This window comes from Penicillium expansum (assembly GCF_000769745.1).
Source record: "Penicillium expansum strain MD-8 chromosome Unknown contig83, whole genome shotgun sequence".
NCBI lineage: Eukaryota > Fungi > Ascomycota > Eurotiomycetes > Eurotiales > Aspergillaceae > Penicillium > Penicillium expansum.
The window spans coordinates 75,606-96,002 of NW_015971356.1; the positions used below are offsets into that span (position 1 = coordinate 75,606).

Here is a 20,397-nt window from a genome sequence, read left to right on the forward strand (position 1 = left end):
TGCTAGCTCGACAGGCCAACGAGTGATCGTTCAAAATTCCGACGAAATAGGGCTGGTAGGTCAAAGGACACTGCCATGGAGGCTCTAAGAGATATGCACAGCAACCTCTTCCGTGCCTCGAGCAGTTCTCCGTCGACCTTCTCTACATCGAATGGAGTATAAAGTGACAACACTCCTACCGAGATATTTTGTACCACTAGATCACTAGGATTGAACACAAACGGTCCATTCCTGCCACGAAGTTGCTCTGCTCTACCCTTTGCGAGAGCTATGGCAACTGCCTCGACGTACGGCCCAATGAAGAAATTTCTATTCGAGTCTTCTTGCAGGGACCCGATTTCGTCGAATTTAAAGCAACCTGCGATTTGAACCCATGTTAGCATATAAAAGCCACACATCTATTAGATCTCGCTGATCGAAATATGTAATTAACATTAATATGCATGCAATAGTCTATTCATGGTCTCATTGATTGTCTAGTATTAATTATATTATACATAGAAGATGGCTCTATCCGTTAATCCTCTAATGCCCACATTAGCACAACCTGTGCGCTCGAATGATGTACAACTTGAAATGCAATGGAGTTCTTTCGGGTTATTTTGTTTCTTCGGTCTGCTCATGAGACACATTGCTATCCTCGCTCTCGACGTCTCGCCCATCATGAAGCGGAAGAGAAATCCCGTCCTTCTCACTACTCTCATCTCGTCTGTAGTGGCGCACTTTCGAGCTTCCATTCGGAACCCAGAATCGCTGGTCGACACGGCCGACGAAGAAGATAGCCACGACCAAGATATCAATGGTGAAGTTAAAGATATAGAAGCAGGCCTTGCTGTGATACCAGGCTGGGTCGGTGACAGGGCGAGGTGGCATCCAAGAGGTACCGGCACGGAATGATGCGCCGAGGCAGAGCAACGAGCTGACAAGTCCGACGATGAAGACTTTGACGACCCAGTTACCAGAGCCAACCTCTTGAATTCGCTTCCTGTTTGGAGACAGAAGGACAAGCAAGACAAGAGGAAGCGGTAGGAATGAGACTATGGAGAAGTAGGTCTGGCCGTAGAGCTGGATATCACGATCGATGCGAAGGGTGTTTGAGTTGAGAGTATACGAACTCTGAATAACACAAGTGATGACCATAATAATAGTCACAGCGATGAGAGCATACAGTACTTTGAATACCCACGATACTGGTCTGGACCATCCTAGGGCTGGGTAGACAGCTCGGAACATACGCTGTGCGTATAGCAAGTTCAAGATGAAAAGCAGCAACACGCCCGCTGCAACGAAGATCTGTGCTGCAATTGCGATTCTAACGTTCGTCGGATGACAGGCCCAGGCGATGCGCATGATGTTTGCAATAATGCGCGACATGCAGAAACCAAATGTTACGCCCGATGGAATGAATTTGTGGCCTCTTGCGAGGTTGCGACGGAGGAGGGTCATGTGGCAGGCGGCGCCGGTGATGAAAAGAGCGATGAACACGGCGCATATTGGAACATCGAGGGGGATTGTTGGTCGACCTCCTACTGAGGCTATTCTTGACATATAGGGTCCTCCCATTTTCTAAGGGTTGGTTAGGGTTGGCTGTAGAGCAGAGGGTTGGAGCACGAACATGAACTTTAATGTGTAGATATATTTCCTTGCTTCGATTCAGAATGGAATTTTGTCAAAGACTGGTTGTTTTCTTTTTTGGACCGAGCTTGTAGAACAATTGAAGGGAGAAATGTAGAATGTAATCCATACAACCTACTATGTACAAATACCCCCCCAAGTCTTATACTTTATTTCAGTCACCAAGCTCCTATATTTTTCTTCGAAAAAGGGATCAGACCTCGCAAATCGGGCTCTATTTGATGCGACAAATCTACGATTTACCCGCCTTCAGCTAAATCTAACGTGAATTTGTGCTGTCGGTGTCGGGCCTCCTCGCTCCCGGGATTCAAACACGGATGCCGAAACGCCGACCACCGATGGACTTAGTATTGAAGCTCTCGAAGCCAGTACCTATTATCAGGCCCCTGGATGTTGCTGATTATTGTATGATTATTTTTGGTTTCTACTCAGATGAACCTTGGAAATCAGGCGGTACCTAATAACCTTATGCAAACTGTCTATGAAAGTATCATTATAGACATATACCTAGGTAGATAGGAAAGTAGCAAATGTTAGACACTAACAAGCCAAAATTCCCTCTAAATAGAGAGGTACATACAAATGCTTAACACGAAGTTATGTATCCCGTAGGGAGAGATGGCACTAGATTAGAGTTTAATGGGCTTGGAAGAAGAAACAATGTCGTAGCATGTTACAGCAATCTTGTGTTGTGCAAGTGTAACCTCGATAGTTTATAATGGAGGAGATCGCCCATATGTAAATTGTATAATTTATACTATGTGATGTTGATTAGTATACTATGAGGTAGTACACTAAACAGCATGTAGTAACTGGATTGGTATCTTCTACGAAGGGATACTTTATAGTACGAAAAATAAATTATAAAACTATCTAATCTTCTTAATGCCTAAAGATGAAGCCATATTTATGGCCTCATTTCTACCCCTATAGATTTTATCTTCGTTTCTAACTAGTATACATTTTTTAATAAGAAATGTGATATAGAATCATAAAGGAAAAGCCCGAAGAGCGGCATTAGTACTAAGTGCTAAATTCTTTAAGATTTTATTAAATGAAAGTAGTCTGAACTAGAATATAGGCTTAAGATTCGGGATACTTATATTTGTGTAGGACGAGGAGAGCCGGCTTGCTGAAAAGCTTTCGCTTTTGGTGGAAGCCTGGCGGGTTTGTTTGCTGGATAGGCCCGGCTCTGTATGTTGGATTTCGAAATGGTTGCCTCAAGTATGGCGGTAAGTGAGGACTTCGCAATGGAGTCTCCCCCCAGGTTAGGAGTTGATGCTCGTAGTGTTCTCGCCATTAGTGCTTTGTGTGAAACCATTGCATACATTCGTAGCAGTATCTCATATCCAACTTGTTAACTCCAAGTCAAGAAGCTTGATCGCGGCGGAAGCTTTCATGGATATGTCTACTTCGGCTGGATTTCACAGACTGCAGCTCGCAAATTTGTATCCGAACCTGTGATCCACGACTCTAAGGATTCGTATCCTGATTATTAATTGAATTTCACTGGAAGAAATTGATGTAGAAGTCATAGGACTTCCCAAGGCCAACATAGCACTCAATTGCATTGTTGATTGGATCAGTCACCTCGGGGAGAAGTTCACCACCTTCCTGGACAAGGATTCTCGCCTTTTAGACTTTAAAGTCAGATACCCTACACGTCGGAAAAGAGGGATGTCGGGGATTCATAAGAGGAGCACGAAAACAGCCATTCAAAACGCTCAAAGAAGGCTTGAGTCATCGACCATTTGAATAACAAACTCTTTTAATATTCCTGCTCTTCAAGAAGCTGAAGGTATTCGATACCACTATTTGAGAGCTGAAATTAAAACAAATTGTGTTTTAGGAGAAAACCTCAGCCCGCGGACCATAAAACTCCCGCAGACTATTTACCTGATTTTTCGGCTGAGTTGGTCCTCCCCAAGCCTTTTTTTGAAATCCCAGAACGTCGAAACATATGATAACATTTACTTCACTGAGGAATCTTATGTAAATAAGATAGATTGGCCATAAATTATTCATAAATCAAAAGTTTACAGCTTTTTTTTCTTATGCACGTTCTTTATATAGCAGTGCTAGTTAGGGAAGGCAAGCTTAAATCCCAATTTTCTGAAATCTGGCCCCTTGAGCTGGGTATAGGCAAAGCTACTAACATTACAATGTTAAAGAAATAGAACCTGTTGGAGTGATGGATATGTGAGGTAATTTGCCACCAAAAGCCCGTTCGTATAACTAGAACGAACTGAAGTTTTACCATCCAAGGTTCCTGATATTGGGCCATTGATCAGGTGTCCGGAAAACATTCAAGCTTGACAAACTCTAATAAACGGCAACTTTGAGATATGGTTGCTGATCTCTGACCAGAAACTTACTTCGTCCGGGTAGCCGATAGTCTAGACTTTGCCAGTGATCGAAAACACCATATTAAAGCTTAATTAAAGATATGTCAACCACGGACCTCCACCTTACGAGACAATCTAGTCAGAATAGCTGAATGCTCAGTGGTAAATGATGGATCCATCCTTTTGTTTCAAAGAATCGCGGCTGAAGCGCCAAGACATTGCCAAGGAAGTGGTGAAGAAGGATGGCGCAGTCCGAGCCTATCGCATGCTTCTAGCTGAGTCCGGCAAGGCAGATGCATCAGGATGGATATACTCGGTTCACCTATTGGATGAACGCGGAAGGTCAGAAATGGGAGGAACGAATCAGTTTCCAAAGACGGCCCTTCGAGCTGATCATCTTCTCCATATAAGCCTTATAGCGGTGGCCCCGTGTTCTTCAGCCTTGACAAGTTCTAGTGGATACTGGTTTCTGAGATTACTTCTCTCATTATGAATAAAGAATGCACGTAACCTAGACATACCTGGTCCCTTCTTGTTTAAAACACGTCCTCCTCAGGGCCATATCCAAGAGCTTTTATACGTCTCGAAAATGCCAGGTATGATTCATTTAGTCCGCCACGCTGAAGGCCTTCATAATCTGCGCAACAACCCTGATATTCGGGACGCATCTTTGAGTCAAAGAGGTTTCGATTTTGCGGAAGATCTAGGACTTCGCTTCATCCAAGCCCACTCCAACAGCGTCGGTGCCGTGGTGTCTAGTCCACTCCGCAGAACTATTCAGACATCACTTACAGCCTTCCCGCGGATTTTGAGTTCCGCTCAGTATCCCGAAAATTCCGGGAGAGGCGTACGAGACGGCGTGATGTTAGCCTTGGATGCGGATTTGCAGGAGATTACCGACCTGCCTTGCAATACCGGCTCTTCTTTGACCGATCTAGTAAATGAATTTCCCGAGCTAGGGCCGAATATCCAGGCTCTGGATCAGAACTGGTATATCAAGACGGGACCAGATTCACCATTACCTCAATCTGATTCTGATAGGAGGATTCAAATATTAGAACGACTTCAGCAGATTTTGGCAGCATTGCAAAATAGCCAAAAGGACAAGGATATTCTCGTTGTGACGCATCAGGGTGTCATTTCTGTTCTCGCACCTGGTGCGAACATCCCTCTAGCGCAATGGCGGAGTTTCAACCTGTTTAGAAACGCCGCTGGACAGCTCTCGTTGCAATAAGGGAGCGGAGAGCAATTCTGTGGAACGAAAATTGACTTGCGCGTTAATAGCACTATGGGGGACAGATTTCCAACTAAAAGTTTAATGATATCAAAAACTAGGAAGTATTACGAACAGGATATTAAAGTCTCTAGTATGAAGAATATGATATGACATTAAAGTATTTATCGCATGATACCTTTCCTATAACCTAGATTCAAGATTTATGATGTGATAACTAACGTCAACTAGGATCTGTGGATCTCTGGCCAGTCTTTAACACGCAAACGAAAATTCCCTCATTATCAATAACATTTAAAATGTATTTGCGTTGTTGAGTTCGAAACAAACTGAAAGATGCTACTTTCCTGCTATGTGGAAACGGGTTAGTTTGCGCACACCACTTCCGTAGCTTAGGTTCATGACAATGGCCCTTGAGACATTCGCCTTAACCTACACAACCCTCCTTTTTCTAACGAGTCATCCGTTTTCAGCTGGCTTTGTTGTCACTCAGCACATGTCGATGTTTACCACCACAAAATAGAACAAGTTATGGAACGCTCTAGATTTGTTAGGCTCACCTGATAGACGAGGGTCAATTGCCACCGACTAATGCAGACTGATGGTCTGGAACGACAACCACTACAATTCCAACACTGCACTCCCTGAGAATACTGGGAATCATCCAATCACAACTGGTACTGAGTAGATATATGCTTTTAGATATATGCTTTGGTGACTTGGCTTTTCAACTGGATGAGGAGTCTGATGCATCTGAACGTCATATCGATCTATACCACGATCTAACAGCAAAAATGACCATGTCTATGATATTCTAAATCCTTTCATCTATCGTCATGATGACACATTCATTCACTTTCAATTGGGATCAGCACAGTCATCCCACCGCGATGTTCGAAGTTAAAAGGATGATGAGGTGCCACCTATATCCTGCAGGTATTGCAACATCTGCTTCAGTACAGACACAGATCTTCAAATTGAAACCCTTCCTATCCATTCCGTTTTTGCAATGTCATTGGACAATGATCCAAACGTTGAGGTCGCGCGTGGCACAGATGGTGTAGTCTGCAGCCTCGACCATCTTCAAAAACCATGGTCTCCTCCCGCTACTGGTGCGGTGGCCCTTGACGACGCTAAGAGCGTCGCCGATAAATACCTGGTTGAAATGGCAGACGAATACCGCATTCCCAAGCGCATTCTGAGTAACGCTCCTACCAAATTCTCCGATCAAATCGTGCTTAAAGATGCACCTTTCGAACTGAAGTTCGTCGAGGAACGGTCTCGTTATAAGAGCACAGCATTAACCTACCAACAAACATTGCTTGGATTGCCAGTGTGGGATGCCAAGATCAGCGTCACTCTAGATGAATCCAAACGAGTGGTCAACTCTCTGAGCAGCATCAGCCCAGACGCCTCTGCACCCGGCAAACCTAAAGATGACGCCAAATACCTGAAAGCTATTGATGAGGATGGTCTTCGCCAAGCTTTAGGATTCCGCAAAGGCGAAGGTGAAATCAGCATCAATAAGCAGCGTCTTCTTGTCTATCTTTTTAACAAAAATGACAGACAAGAGATAGCTAGTGAAGGAGAAGATCCTGATATTCATGGAAAACCTTATGCGCCTACGTTAATTCTGCATGACATTTCTGACACAATTCAACATGGACGGTACTATGTAGTAAGAGAGACCCTGTTTACTCTACCGCTCTCCGGACACGGTAACCTTAACTGGCGAGCATTTATTGAAGTGGAGACAGGATCTATTCTCTACTTACGGGCTCTCACAGCCTGTGTAAGCCGACCTGTGAATGGCTGGGTATTTACCAAAGATCCCGTCACGAGACTGGGAAACACTGCCCCTGCAACAACGGGCAGTATAGCTGAGTTGAACCTTCTCCGTGAAAAGGTTCTTCTTCCTGATACTACGACGACAACCCCGCAAGCTCTGATGGGCCAATATGCCGAGATTAAAGATGTTCAATCACCTTATATTCAGCCTCCAAACAGTTCTACCGGGGAATTCAACGCCAGCGTCGAAACAGACGATTTTGCGGCGGCGAATGCGTACCATCATATCGCGAAACTCTTCAGGCTCGTGGCTGACCTGGGTTTCTCGGTTGAAACTTTGTTCAATAGGACAGAGTTTCCCGTGCCTGTGGACCATCGTGGCTTCAACAATGAAGCAAATGCCGAAGCTCCATCAAACCAAGATGGCGATGGGTCCGGAGGGTTCATCTTCGGCCGCTCCGATGAAAATTCGCAAATTGGTATTTCTGCAGATTTTCGTATCGCCGCACACGAATTTGGACATGCGCTCCTATGGGATGCTATTAGCTGGCCGGGCTTTGGTTTTGCTCATAGCCCCGGTGATGCTTTAGGTTCTATATACTGTGATCCAGGGAGTAACGCACCAGATCGGTTTGATTCATTTCCTTGGAGCTTTATCGTCCGTCGTCGTCATGATCGTGACATCAGCGCCGGCTGGGCATGGGGTGGACAAAAATATAAAGGGTATGATCCTGGGTTCTACCTTCGAGAGCAGATCTTGTCCACCACGCTTTTCCGCATCTATCAGTCCATTGGTGGAGATGCGATCAAAGATCTTAGCAGGCAAACTTGGGCATCGAAATACACCCTGTATTTGATCATTGGAGGCATCGCGACGATCACGGCTACGGCGGAGATGCCGCACCAATATGTTTCAGCAATGATGCTTGCGGATAACAGTTGGATTACAATTCCTGGATTCCCTAGTTTCCCTGGAGGAGCCGCCAGGAAGATTATTCGTTGGTCATTCGAGAAACAAGGTCTTTATCATCCACTCAATAGTCGGATTCCGGTGACAACAAGAGGGCCGCCCCCACTCGTTGACGTGTACATCAATGATGGGAGAGACGGCGATTATGACTATATATCTGATTTTGATGATGCTCCTGGTGTCTGGAATCGCCAAGCTCCAGATGGAGGCACAATCAACCAGCCGCCCGCGGTGGGCGCTACCAATTACTGCTACGTCACGATCGGGAATCGGGGCACAGGAGTAGCAGAACAAATCGAAGTCGAGGCGTACTATTCCACTGTCCCAAGCGCGAGAGTCTGGCCTGCCGACTTCACAATAATGACCGCTTCGCCTGCTGTCAATATGCCCGCATCCATCAACGGGAAGCGACAGCAGACTTTTACCATTGGGCCTTTCGAATGGAATCCTAATGCCGATCCTTCATTTCGTAAGCATAGCATACTTGCGGCCGTCAGTGCTAACGCCGATCCCTCCAATATCCATCCTGATAGTGGGTTGACATGTGCGACTGGGCCGACGGATGTTGACAAGCTCGTTCCATTCGACAACAATCTCGCGATGCGTACAATTTGAGCTAAGTCGATAAGGGTCGCTGTCTAAAAACATGAGGAATGACAGTACCATTGACGGACAAAGTGCAAATGGAAAGGATTATTCTGGACTCTCCCTTAGTACGGGTATTGCCTGAAACAATGGCGGAAACCCCACATAAAAGTATGATTGAAGCTGTTTGGGTTTCTTCCTTTTTAATATTGTTTTCACCACTATCAAATCCTGAAAACCGTCGGGCAAATGAATTTATCAATCAGTTAACGCAAAAAAAAAAAAAGGTTCGGCCGGTGCCTAGCTATTAGGCAAAGTGTGTCATTTGGGGCGAAGATGTTGTATGGCTAATATCCAATGAATACCTTACTTCTTTCACTGTGTTTAACTTGAATACGAACGAACTAATCAGATTTATTATTCTTTTTTTAGCCACCCTGTGCACCCTCAACGGAAAGTTATTGTGGTTATATGTATAACTGGGCATAATGGTGTCAAACCGCTAGAGGAGCAATAAAATATATGCCCTACGATCAAGAGACAAGAACCTGATCTACCGGTCCTAGGAGATAGTGTTGTCGATCAGTTTGCAGATATAAATGTAGGCAATAGGAAGAAAACGCGATACATAACCGGGCAAAAAACAAATTAGAGGCATTATGTTAATGCACAATAAAATATTAATAGTATAAGTTAAGCTTAACCTTGAAAAAATTATAAGAAATATAGGAATAATTAGCTATATATCTCCTTATCGGACACTAGTATAAAGATGACGAACACGGAAGTGAATACTAGCCAGGCAATCGTAGTACGGGAGCTAGTCGCTCGAGGAAGTTAAGGTTAGTAAAATAGGCGATGGGGAGATACTAGTAGAGCTGTATGCTGCATGTATCTGTCATAAAGACACCCTCCTGCCATCTGTTTCAGGTGGCATTTGGTGCTTAGTATCCTAATGGGGTTGGGCATGAAGGTATGAATAGGCTATGTTGTCTTCGGTTTAGATAAAAGGAAGTTTTCTAATTAAAAATTCCTCTGGTTAGGCACCGGTGTTGCTCGTGCTATGAGAAAGGATTTCCATTCTGAGAAGTTGGAGATCCAATCTTTCTGTCTTTTGATTCTTGTTCTACTTATTAGTAGTGTGAAGTTTCCCACCCCTTGTATTGTGATACTTTTCCCTAAGAGTTTGTATCTATAAAAAAGGATATTTAAAAAGCCCAGCTAAAAAGACTTAACTAAAAAGATATCAAAAGGCCGCATAAGCGGCTGACTATCCTTGTCATAATTCATCATTCAGGCGGAAAACTGTGATCATCTTTTTTCCATTTCGCTCAATTCGTTGGGCCAGCCGAATGACAGATCATTAAATGGCTCACCTGCCGGTCTAATCTCGGAAAACCATAGATATTTGCACAGCCAACTTTGAGGCTGACAAGGAGAGAAAAAGCCATCGAGACATTGGATGCGCTAAACCAAATCGGGCGCAATTCGCGAGATGTGGGTCTCGAAGTAGATACCTCGCGAGTTGCACCAGAGAGGGAACTAGTTCAAGTATCAAGCTTTTTATTTTAGGTTGGTAATGAGATATATAAGACAGCATATAGGCCCTCTGTGCGTGAATTCTGCTGCCATAGCTTCGAACTCCAGAGACGCAATCCTTTGTCATGGCGCAACACCGATATCATTCATCTCCTCCGCCGTATAGGGTTTCGTCGAGTAATTTATACTACGACAACTCCGTCCCAAACAGTAATTATGAGTGGACACAGCAAGAGCCAAGCTACGCCATATCAACCCGACCGATTGATCATGTACAGCAACAACCCGAGCGTTGGTCTCCCTCGGCATACCCAGGTTCCGGCGATACATATCAGCAACCATGGGTTCAATATGCAAATACAGAACAACCAGTAACATCCTCGTACCCAACCCAGATGCAAAAAAACTTCTTTGAACAGCAAAATGTTGCGCCGCGTGCAAGACCATGTGTGATACCTCGTAAGAACACTCCCATCAACCGCCAACAGCCATATATTAACTCCAAGCAGAGATTACCAAAGTTTTCGGTGGCGCCAATTTGAGTCCCTTCGCCAGAGCCCGGGCTAGGGATCTCGAGGTCCAAGCAGGGCTGACCCAACGAGACCTCCTATGTTTCATCGATGGCCTCAACGAAGCGTTCTTGGCCAACCCCGCTTTGCAAGCGACCAGCAAAATTGGTATGCTTGTCGGTTTTGTCCCGCTATTAACAGCCCAGGCGGTCGGGAGCGGACTGCAGTTGGCTGCAGGCTTGGGCAGTGCGGGTGTCTCAGTTGTCCGGACCAAGCAGTATTTGAAGAAGGCCAATGAGGTCATTTTCAATCCAAAGGGACTCTTGGTCAGAATTGTCAAAACCGATAAGATGCTCTCACTAGTTGGACTCCAAAATTCAATGGTCTTTTCAGGAGAGCAGTATCGGGTTCTTGTCGGGGATGGGGGTCAAAGCCAGAGCCCCCTCGCAACCAGAATGGCGGCTCTGGGTAACAGCGTGATGCCGCTGACCTTCGACGAATTGGCTGCTCCTGCCGATGAAGACAACTGGATGAAGAAGTGGGGGGCTTACTCTGCGCAAAAGGCAGAAAAAAAGCAACTTGAAAAATTGCAGAAAGCGGAGAAAAAGTATAAGGAATCAGACAAGAAAGACAAGAAAGATAAGAAGAGCCGACGGGATGAGCGGAAGGTGGATGACGCAATTCTCGATTTACAAGACAGCATAGGTGACATCAAGCAAAGAATGCAGTTCTTGGATCCAAGGCAGCCAGATCAAGCCAAAACCGGGCGGGAGTTGATGCGAGAGCTGAGACGGTTGGAGAGGAAGTTGACTGAGCTGGAGGAAGACAGGGAAGACAACATGTCTCAAAACAGCGACAAAAGAGAAAAAAGACAAGCTAAAAGAGACCAGAAGGAAACGAAAAAGGTCAACAAGCTTCAATGGATAGTGATCTTGCCGGCGGATACAAGGACAGGTGACGAGGAGCATGATTTGGATTCGGATTAGGAATGAATGCGTGGTTCTTATGCAATAGTTAGATATCCTTTCCACTTCATATCGCAGATAGACCAATTGGCACATGCATTCACTATAAGATCAAATTTCGTGGTAGCGATCCGTTCTCAAATCTCAGCACGCATATCAGCGGGTTTTCTCAGCATATTCTCTGACCTCCCGACCTCCAACCCATGTGAGTCAGCGACGTCTGCCATGACTCTTTCCAACCACCCTCTGATCTCAGTAGATTTCCGATCCAGATGTACATACGCGACGTTCAGCGGAAATAAGAGCATGAATGCACCAGTGCTCTTCAAATAGTGTAGGTGATAATCGACCGTCCGACATATCTCAATTGCTATGTCATTTCTGTTCCCCTGCATGGGGAGGAGTGGATCACTGAAGTCTTCAACCTGAATGTTATCCAGGTCAGCGCCTGCTATCTGAAGAGCTTGCATGAGAATGAGACGTATTGCATTATAAACAATGAGCTCGACGCCGCGGTGAGGATGTTGGAACCAGATGACGGATTTGAATGGACTTGGAGGTAGAGATATTGAATCAGAGGAGATGTATTCGATAGGTGTGGTGATGAATGTCGAGTTTGGGAACTGCGATTCCCAATTCCAGCGCCAGGAATGCAGGGCTTCAAGGGTTGAGAGCGCTCTTGGAATAAACTCCAATGTAAACTCTTCTTTGCTGGGGTCACAAGGGTGACACAATACTGCCTCGCTTAGGTCCTGCAGTATGCCGGGAATATCGCACATAATGTCCTGCAGCAAGTCTGTGGGTGTTTTTGAACCAAGACCTCGCTCAGCCCACGGTATGGTTTTCCAGGCGGGATCTTCGAGGAAACACCGTTTTCGTTCTATGATATATCCAATAATCTATCGTTCATTTAGTAGGTTGACAGATTTGAACGCTAAAGGGACCCTGCACTCACAACACATGATCTGAGAGTCGGCATCATAGCGAATGCAATGCCAGATTGATGTCGATGGGGCCCTCTTAACGACATCTAAATCGATATTAGATTCCTACATCATGACTAGATGACAAGATTCTAGCACTCACCAGTCTAGCTAGCCCTTGATAATGAGAAAGCCAAGCTCTGGGCTGGGTAAGGGCGATCAACTCGTAGATAGCCAGGCAAATGATGGCCACGAGGACATCGTCGCCCATCGCCTGATCTTGGCGCAGTAGTTTGGTCTGCAAATCTTGGAGAGCATGGGCATAAAAAGATACACCTTTGCGCATCACCTGGTGTTGCTTATTGACCTTGGCAAAATAGACCATGGCTAAAGCACGGACCGAGACCGTTGATAGCTGGGCTTCGTTGCCTTGGTGTAGAAGTATCGAGGTCCATGCTGGCACATGTGGAGATGCAGGACCATCATTCCAGTTAAAGAGGCGATTAAATAGGAAGGTAGTCACGATGTCGTTCTCGCTCCATGGTGGGTTGACACTCAATCGGAAATTGATAATTGGTACTGGTTCCACCGATCCTGTCTCAGAAGAGTCTGAGCAGCTCGATGGTAATGCCAACCTCTGTGTAGCCCTTTTTCTCAGGTGACTTGTCTGATCAATAAACTGGGCAAATTCCACATAACCCTCACATTCAAAACCACTTTTTTGACACCGATGACAGAGCGGCTTTTCTTCATCTAGGGTTAGAGGTCAGAAGTGCGTACGAAGTACTTGCGAATTAACCCATACCGCATTTAACTCTTCGACGTCGGCAGGTGCGACACCCTTTGCTTCGGCCTCCAATACCGACCATAATCCATTCGAAGAGAAACGAGGCTTGACATGATGTCGAAAGCTATGTTACAATACATGGCTGAAAACCGAGTCAAAACCCTCGGATAATACATGGACCGCTTTGCGGATCCCATGCAAACCTTGGAAAGAACATAATAAGCTTAGTCATTTTAGAGTCATCCACATCTGTCATCAATACCATACCTTACTGTACACAAGATTTCTGTCACATGAGATACCGAACTGCCTAAATGGTGGGACTGATTAGAGCGGCCAATCAAAGATCGCTTAGTGGGGCTGATCGGGCTCATCTTTAGATTATAGAGTCCGTTAAAAGGTGTTGACGATTCCTCGGGGTAATAATTTTGAAAATGATTGCAAATTACTGTAACTTTGTTGTTAAACGTGACATTTGGTGAACATGGATTAGAACTACGCTCAAGGCACGATGATGATGTCAATATTCCGAAGGAACTCGAATTGGCCGACGAATATTGGGAGGAGACAAGTGTGATGGAGGGGGATGAGATTCTAGATCTAGCCATACCGAAATGAAAAATAACCCCATATTTTGCCGAGAGTATTAGTTCTCAAAATCTAGTGCTTTCTCCCTGCTTTTGCGAAGTAGTCACCTTCTGTATAACATATGTTTGGTCACGCGGCTCGATAAGATACGAGGAGGTATGAAAAGTCCATTGCAGATCATTTGCAGCATCCGGGGATTTTGTCTAAACCGGACGTTTCTCCTAAACTAGCTATGTATGGCGACGCGGCATGGCTTGATAGGCTATGGTTCCGAGTCTGTGGACACTCCGAAGACAATGCCATTGGAATTTCACACACATGAGCCTAAACATAGTTAAAGCCTAGGCTGTTGTGTAACCTTCCACTGCATACCCGAGCTTGCCATCGTATGCCTAGGTATGCTGTGCTTTTGTTTAATTCCAAACTCCCGGTCTTCGTGGTAACTCAAGAAATAAGTCTAACTTAAAGAGGTCTCTAATGCAGACAATACAATAACGACCGTCGAAATATTTTTTGTGCACCCCCAAACTACCCATATAATACCCAACACATGAATTGAGGTCATGATCTTCATTGTTCAACGTGTCTGCAAGTGTAACCTATGTGACAGTAAACCGGATACCTTGGCTTTCCATTGACATAAAACGTTCTGCACAATTTGTATATAAGGGACTTCAATATAACCTCTAAAATTTACACAGCTTAACAGCCCTCCAAATCACTACGAAAATCGGAATTAACATATTAAAAAATTACGCTGCTCATAATCTAGTCATGACAACCATTCAGACATCTTCTGGGGGTGCTCCGGATCCCACGGAAACTGTCCTGGTGACTGGAGGCTCCGGCTTCCTCGCATCCCATGTCGTCCGTGAGCTATTGCACCAAGGATATTCTGTCCGAGTCACTGTTCGATCCGAGGCTATGGTAAAGAAGGTCCTCCAAGCACATGCTCCCGACAGCCAACGGCTTTCATATGTCCTCGTTCCAGATATGATCATCCCGGGTGCATATGACATAGCTGTCCAAGGTGTCACCGGGGTGTTTCATGTATCTTCGCCCTGTACATTTAACGCGACAGACAACACCAATGATCTTCTCATCCCAGCTGTATCCGGGACTCGAGGCATCTTGCAGTCCATCAAACAATATGGGCTAGATGTCAAGCGGGTTGTGTTGACGTCGTCGATAGCCGCGATGATTGATCCTAGTGTTGGTTTGGACCGTGATTATCATTATAACGAGGAAGACTGGGCTAAAACAACTTGGGATGAAGCAGCCAAGGGGTCACCAGTTGTTGGATACCTTGCTAGCAAACAGCTTGCCGAGCAGACGGCATGGGAATTTATCGAAAACGAGCAGCCTTCTTTCGACCTTGTCACTATTTGTCCGGCAATGATTGTATGTTCTCTAAATCTGATGCAATGTTATACAGACTAAGTGAGATTTAGATGGGACCAATTATGATTCCAACCCACGATCTGTCCGCCAACCTCTCTCTTGGCTCTGTGTATCAACTCATGGAGGGAAAGCTAGACGTCCCAGGAGAAACGCCTTTCCCTGTCTACGTTGATGTCAGAGACGCAGCTAAAGTCCATATCCGAGCCTATGAAGAAGCCATTGCCTCTAATCAAAGATATTCGACTTCGTCCGGCACCTACACCCAGCAGCAGTTAGTTGATATCATGAAAAGGCACTTTCCCTCTCTTAAGGGGCGCCTCCCTGCTGGAAGAACCGAGGAGAGTGATTTACTCGGTATAGATAGCAGCAAGGCGAGAAAAGACCTTGGATTTGCTCCGAGGAGCCTTGAAGAAACGATAGTGGACACTGTGCATCGGTTTTTGGAAATCGAGCAGATTGAAGATTGAACTACCGGGTGAATCTGACCTCCTGTACTTTTTTATTTCGGGTTAAGTAGCTATGATCCTTCTGTGAAAATTAAAAATTGGGATTCTTCCAGACTACACGAGCTTCATCATGTCTACAATAGCCGATTAGTTGACCCATCTGTCTGGGTACTTCCCGCGAGTCTGTTTTCATCCAGTTCAATTTCAAGTAAATTGTTTAAACGAGACAAAACGAGTTGATATTTCCTCATGTACAAAAATGTCTAGCGGAAAGAATGATTCTTCGCCTTCTTAGCCAAAATCTCATCAACCTCCTCGGCGTGCTTCGAGAAATTGTCCACTAAGCTATCCCACATTTTGGGCTCATGCTCATGTTTCTTAGTACTATTCCATGCATAATCAGTAATTGTGAAGGGACGGCAAGACTCGAACATGAATGCAACTGATGCTTTAGATATCTGCATCGCTGGTGGTGTATTATCGGTGGCGTCCTTGAACTCTTCGTAGGCAACACCATGGGGGACCACTGTATGAGATATCAGCATTGACTTGTACTCGATGGGAAAATTCCAGGATGATCTTACTGCCACATTCAAATGACACACTTCCCGGCCTGAATTCGTCCGAGCGGCCACCATAACCGCCGTAGATTAAACCCATTAGCTCGGACGCCGCGTTGCGGTGGTAATAGGGAGGCCGATATGTGTCTTTTTTATCATTAGCAATGTTCATAAACCAATAAATTGACCAGACATACGTGAGGCAACATCCCACCGAGGAGAGAAAGTGAGGAAATCAGCCAGAGGCGCGGTAAGATCGCGGGACTTGGCTGTTAGGACACAGAAAATAGACGGGTCGATATGATCCACAGAGATCGAGCCGACGTTGACGAACTTGGTCAAGTCATATTTATAGGGAACCTAAATGCCATTAGTTAGCTGAGATCCAATCATGACAAGGACGCAACTCACATAGTTTCCATGCCAGGCTACGACATCATATGGGCTGTGGTTTTGAGTACTCTTGAAGAACTTGCCCCCAAGCTTGTAAATAATTTCCCATGGCTCTTGAGCCACCTCATACCGAGCAACAGGACTTAAAAAGTCCCTTTCATTTGCAAGACCATTAGCACCAAGGGGTCCCAGCTCAGGGAGCTCGAATTGCGTACCCCAGACCTCAAGGATGTAGCCACGCGAGGGACCGTCTGGAAGATTGACGCTAAAGCGGATACCGCGCTGAATAATAACTATCTCACCTGGCTGCACAAAGATGGGGCCAAATTCAGTTTGAATGTCGAGTGCTCCCTGCTGTGGAACAATGAGAAATTCACCATCGGAGTTAACAAATGCCTTCTTCTTCATGCTTGTGTTGGCGACGTAGACATGTGTGGCCAATCCTTCGCGCAGTGTGGGGTCACCTGAACCAGCGACAGTCTTTAATCCTGAAACGAAGTCGACCTCTTCGCTTTCGGGGATATCAAAGGGGTGCCATGCTAGCTGGGTAGGGGACACATGGATGCGCGGGTTCAAGGGTAGGAAGTTTGCTTCGGTGTCCTTGTTGTCTGGCAGTTCTGTCTGCAAGAGATGTCAGTGCCGACATACAGGACAAAGGGCAAGAGGTACTTACGAAGCCCTGGTGGGCGACAGCAGGGCGGACACGGTATAACCACGCCTTCTTGTTACAGTGTCGTGGAGCGACAAAGGCAGTGGCTGTCATCTGCTCGGCGTAAAGACCGAACCTCACATTGCGAGGGCTATTTTGGCCGTGTGGAATAGTTCCAGGGATTGCTTCAGATGTAAAGCTGTTCAAGGGATGTTATATTAGCATTTCAAGCCAACCTTGGAGATATAGGCTATGTAAGAACACATACGCGTTGCCAAAGCCGGATTGATACTATGGAAGAGTTAGTTAGGGAGTTTTTGGATATCACGATGAACCAATATACCTCATAAGGATCGTTACGCCTTGTGTTGAAGGAAGGGATAGTTCCATCCTTTTGGGTCTCTGCCCAGTGGAATATCTTTTGATAATCCTCAGAGTCCGATAAAGAATCAGTAGAAGGCATAGTGATGAAGATGGCTAGAAAATAGAGAATGAACCAACTAGATAGAGTAGTGATTGTTCTATTCGTCTACTCGGGAACACTGGGGATGCAACACCCCTATATATGTACTTCAGCGTAAATGATCAGACCAGACTTGTGGGGTCACTGAGTCAAAAAGAGAAAAAAAATCAATGATAACAATAAAGCAACCCAAGACCCAAGCAAAATTATCCATTCGATTCGTTTACCGGGGGAGAAATATACAGCAAGGCACGGATGTCCCTCGGGAGATCCGGCATGGCCACGAAGGATCAGCTGAACACACGATGATGGCGCATTACATGTCTTAGCGGTGGATCTCCCCCCATGAATCGGCAAAACCATGGTCAATCGACTTGCCGGGCTCCCCTAGTGGACCAGCTTCGGGCGATGGATTTGCGGAGAAATAGCACGCATGTGAGGAGGAGATAGACGATCCCACATGAGTAAGGGCTGAGTAACGGTGGAGGCTTGGCCGATGAAGAGAGACAAGGACGTCAGGGTTAGTTTTGTTGGAAGTTTGACGGTATTAAGATGGTCGTTCAACTGCCGAGATGTTGGGGACCCGAAAAGAAGTCGTCGGCGTTGGGTAGGTACTGGGTGCCGAGACAACTGGCCAATTATTTACAACAAAAGCAAAATTATCATTTCGCAGTAATAATTCACTAGATTGTGTATATATTTTTTCTCTTGCTTTAGACTCATTTAGCACTAATTTAACAGACTAATCCTCCCTGCAGTCAAAGCAAATACAATAGGCATGTACGCGCTATTTCCTGCCTTCTTAAGAATTTTGCAATGCTCGACTCTCCGACGAGCAGCGAACTGCAACTCATCAATCTCTTTACACTCCCCCAGAGGTCCAAAAGCAAATCTAAGATCTGCAGACCAAGGTCCATCACCATTGACAAACCGAATCCAACGCTGCCGCATCTCCTGTCCAACAGCGCTAGCCGCAGGATTAAACAATAGATCTACGCCGTCGAAAAGAAACAGTAGATCAACGGCATGATGTGCGCGACTTGAAGGCTGCCAGGGATTAGACTGGTCTACCACATATCGGAAGACAGGCTTGTTGGCTGCGCGTAACTTGTCGGTAATGACTTCAACAGGGAGGGTATACCGAACATCATTGACGAGATCTAGAGCTCCCAGCTTCGCAGCAGTTGGGCGATCACCGACAATTTGGTACATTTTCCGAATTTGGGTGCCCCATTGGGTATTATTGTCGAATGCAGCGGCGATTGTCTCTCCGTCGAGGAGCTCGACGCCGTTTCGCCAAATAACAGACTGAGTCAAATATTAATGATGTCCTAGGACTAGACATATCTAAGGCTTTACTTACCTCGTACTCGACATCACCAATCATTACTTCTTCAACCTGCTCGGGTCTGGTTTCCCAACCTGTCAGCTCAGGCTCTTCTTGGATCCACATTGTATTCACATTGCACTCGCGCAGTGCTTGCACCAATGCAGTAACGGAGGATTCGCGCAGTGAAGTTTGGCCAAGCTCTCGGACTTTTGCCTCTAATCCTCGAATAAGACCGTCTCCTTTTTCGACCGGTAGCGGGGAGGACAGGTAAAGAGTTCCAGATGCCATGACAGCCCTTTTCACAGGAGGTCCAGTGATGAGATGAGCATGGGTATAGATAGCACCAGCGCTTTCGCCCGACAAGGTGATATTTTCCTACTGGTAATGAGCACAGTCAAGTAGTCGCAGGAAACGGTGAATATCCAACTTACAGGATCACCCCCGAAACCAGCAATATTCTGTCGCACCCACTCAATGCCTAGACGCTGGTCTTTTAGAGCTAGATTCCTTTCTTTGCCATCTCCGAAGCTGAAAATATTTAGGCGGTAATTGATCGAGACGAAGATGATAGGTTTTCCTGCCGTGATAGAATCTGCGACAATCTTGGTCGGGTCACAAATATTGGAGGCTGCGGAGCAGAATGTGACGATCTGAGAGCCGCCATGTATCCACACGAGAACAGGAAGAGGGCCTGTTATGGAAGATTTGGGAGGACATGTAATCTCTAGATTCAGGCATTCGAATTCATCCTCTGCTTCGGGGGCAATGGGGAAGTCCTCAGGAATACGGAGGAGATGGCGGACATCCACGTCTGGTTGAGGACATATCGGACTATATCAAATGTCAGTATAGGAACTTGGTTGTATCCCAAGGATAGTCTGTTTTTGTCTTGTGTGAATACAGCTTACCCATATTTTGAGGAATCAACAACAGCCCCATCGAAACTGCGTACAGGCTCGGCCTTCTCGAAGCGTGCAGGGATACTAGCATATTTTATACCCAGGAATTGATGAACGGGCACATTTTGATCATCACGCTGGATGCCCTTGAATGTGCCATCCAGGGCTAAGTGTCGGATTTCAGGATTCGCCATAGTGAACGCTCAGAACTTCAGAACTGTATAGGCGATGAAATTAGATTGGGAACCTCGGCCAATTCAGGTGACATGGCTCCATAATCACGGCTCATGTCCTTTCGAACAAGTCCCGAGTCGATATTAGCACGTCCATGATCTTCGTGGGGCTGCGGGGAATACTTGTGGGGCTCGTCCAGGACGATTTATTGAAT

General features: G+C 45.7%; 8 protein-coding genes across 8 annotated transcripts; 4 read left to right on the forward strand and 4 right to left on the reverse strand.

Moving 5' to 3' along the window:
* Positions 1 to 597: 597 nt before the first annotated feature.
* PEX2_029330 (uncharacterized protein) lies at positions 598 to 1,563 on the reverse strand (the record flags this gene model as incomplete). The annotated part of the gene is made up of 1 exon (XM_016740208.1): positions 598 to 1,563. The coding sequence occupies one exon, from the start codon at positions 1,561 to 1,563 to the stop codon at positions 598 to 600; it is 966 nt and encodes a 321-aa protein (XP_016597330.1).
* Positions 1,564 to 4,569: 3,006 nt separating this feature from the next.
* PEX2_029340 (Histidine phosphatase superfamily, clade-1) lies at positions 4,570 to 5,214 on the forward strand (the record flags this gene model as incomplete). Its single annotated transcript, XM_016740209.1, has 1 exon — positions 4,570 to 5,214. The coding sequence occupies one exon, from the start codon at positions 4,570 to 4,572 to the stop codon at positions 5,212 to 5,214; it is 645 nt and encodes a 214-aa protein (XP_016597331.1).
* Positions 5,215 to 6,223: 1,009 nt separating this feature from the next.
* On the forward strand, positions 6,224 to 8,587 carry PEX2_029350 (uncharacterized protein; the record flags this gene model as incomplete). The annotated part of the gene is made up of 1 exon (XM_016740210.1): positions 6,224 to 8,587. One exon carries the CDS (start codon positions 6,224 to 6,226, stop codon positions 8,585 to 8,587), a length of 2,364 nt encoding a protein of 787 aa, XP_016597332.1.
* Positions 8,588 to 10,491: 1,904 nt separating this feature from the next.
* PEX2_029360 (uncharacterized protein) lies at positions 10,492 to 11,591 on the forward strand (the record flags this gene model as incomplete). The annotated part of the gene is made up of 2 exons (XM_016740211.1): positions 10,492 to 10,555; positions 10,606 to 11,591. The coding sequence occupies 2 exons, from the start codon at positions 10,492 to 10,494 to the stop codon at positions 11,589 to 11,591; spliced, it is 1,050 nt and encodes a 349-aa protein (XP_016597333.1).
* A 116-nt stretch (positions 11,592 to 11,707) lies between these two features.
* On the reverse strand, positions 11,708 to 12,878 carry PEX2_029370 (uncharacterized protein; the record flags this gene model as incomplete). Its single annotated transcript, XM_016740212.1, has 3 exons — positions 11,708 to 12,469; positions 12,526 to 12,600; positions 12,657 to 12,878. The coding sequence occupies 3 exons, from the start codon at positions 12,876 to 12,878 to the stop codon at positions 11,708 to 11,710; spliced, it is 1,059 nt and encodes a 352-aa protein (XP_016597334.1).
* Positions 12,879 to 14,642: 1,764 nt separating this feature from the next.
* PEX2_029380 (SDR family oxidoreductase) lies at positions 14,643 to 15,736 on the forward strand (the record flags this gene model as incomplete). The annotated part of the gene is made up of 2 exons (XM_016740213.1): positions 14,643 to 15,269; positions 15,320 to 15,736. The coding sequence occupies 2 exons, from the start codon at positions 14,643 to 14,645 to the stop codon at positions 15,734 to 15,736; spliced, it is 1,044 nt and encodes a 347-aa protein (XP_016597335.1).
* A 242-nt stretch (positions 15,737 to 15,978) lies between these two features.
* On the reverse strand, positions 15,979 to 17,780 carry PEX2_029390 (putative homogentisate 1,2-dioxygenase; the record flags this gene model as incomplete). The annotated part of the gene is made up of 7 exons (XM_016740214.1): positions 15,979 to 16,241; positions 16,300 to 16,422; positions 16,473 to 16,635; positions 16,687 to 17,289; positions 17,342 to 17,516; positions 17,586 to 17,608; positions 17,661 to 17,780. The coding sequence occupies 7 exons, from the start codon at positions 17,778 to 17,780 to the stop codon at positions 15,979 to 15,981; spliced, it is 1,470 nt and encodes a 489-aa protein (XP_016597336.1).
* Positions 17,781 to 18,509: 729 nt separating this feature from the next.
* PEX2_029400 (uncharacterized protein) lies at positions 18,510 to 20,203 on the reverse strand (the record flags this gene model as incomplete). The annotated part of the gene is made up of 4 exons (XM_016740215.1): positions 18,510 to 19,088; positions 19,144 to 19,485; positions 19,542 to 19,941; positions 20,019 to 20,203. 4 exons carry the CDS (start codon positions 20,201 to 20,203, stop codon positions 18,510 to 18,512), a joined length of 1,506 nt encoding a protein of 501 aa, XP_016597337.1.
* Positions 20,204 to 20,397: the final 194 nt, after the last annotated feature.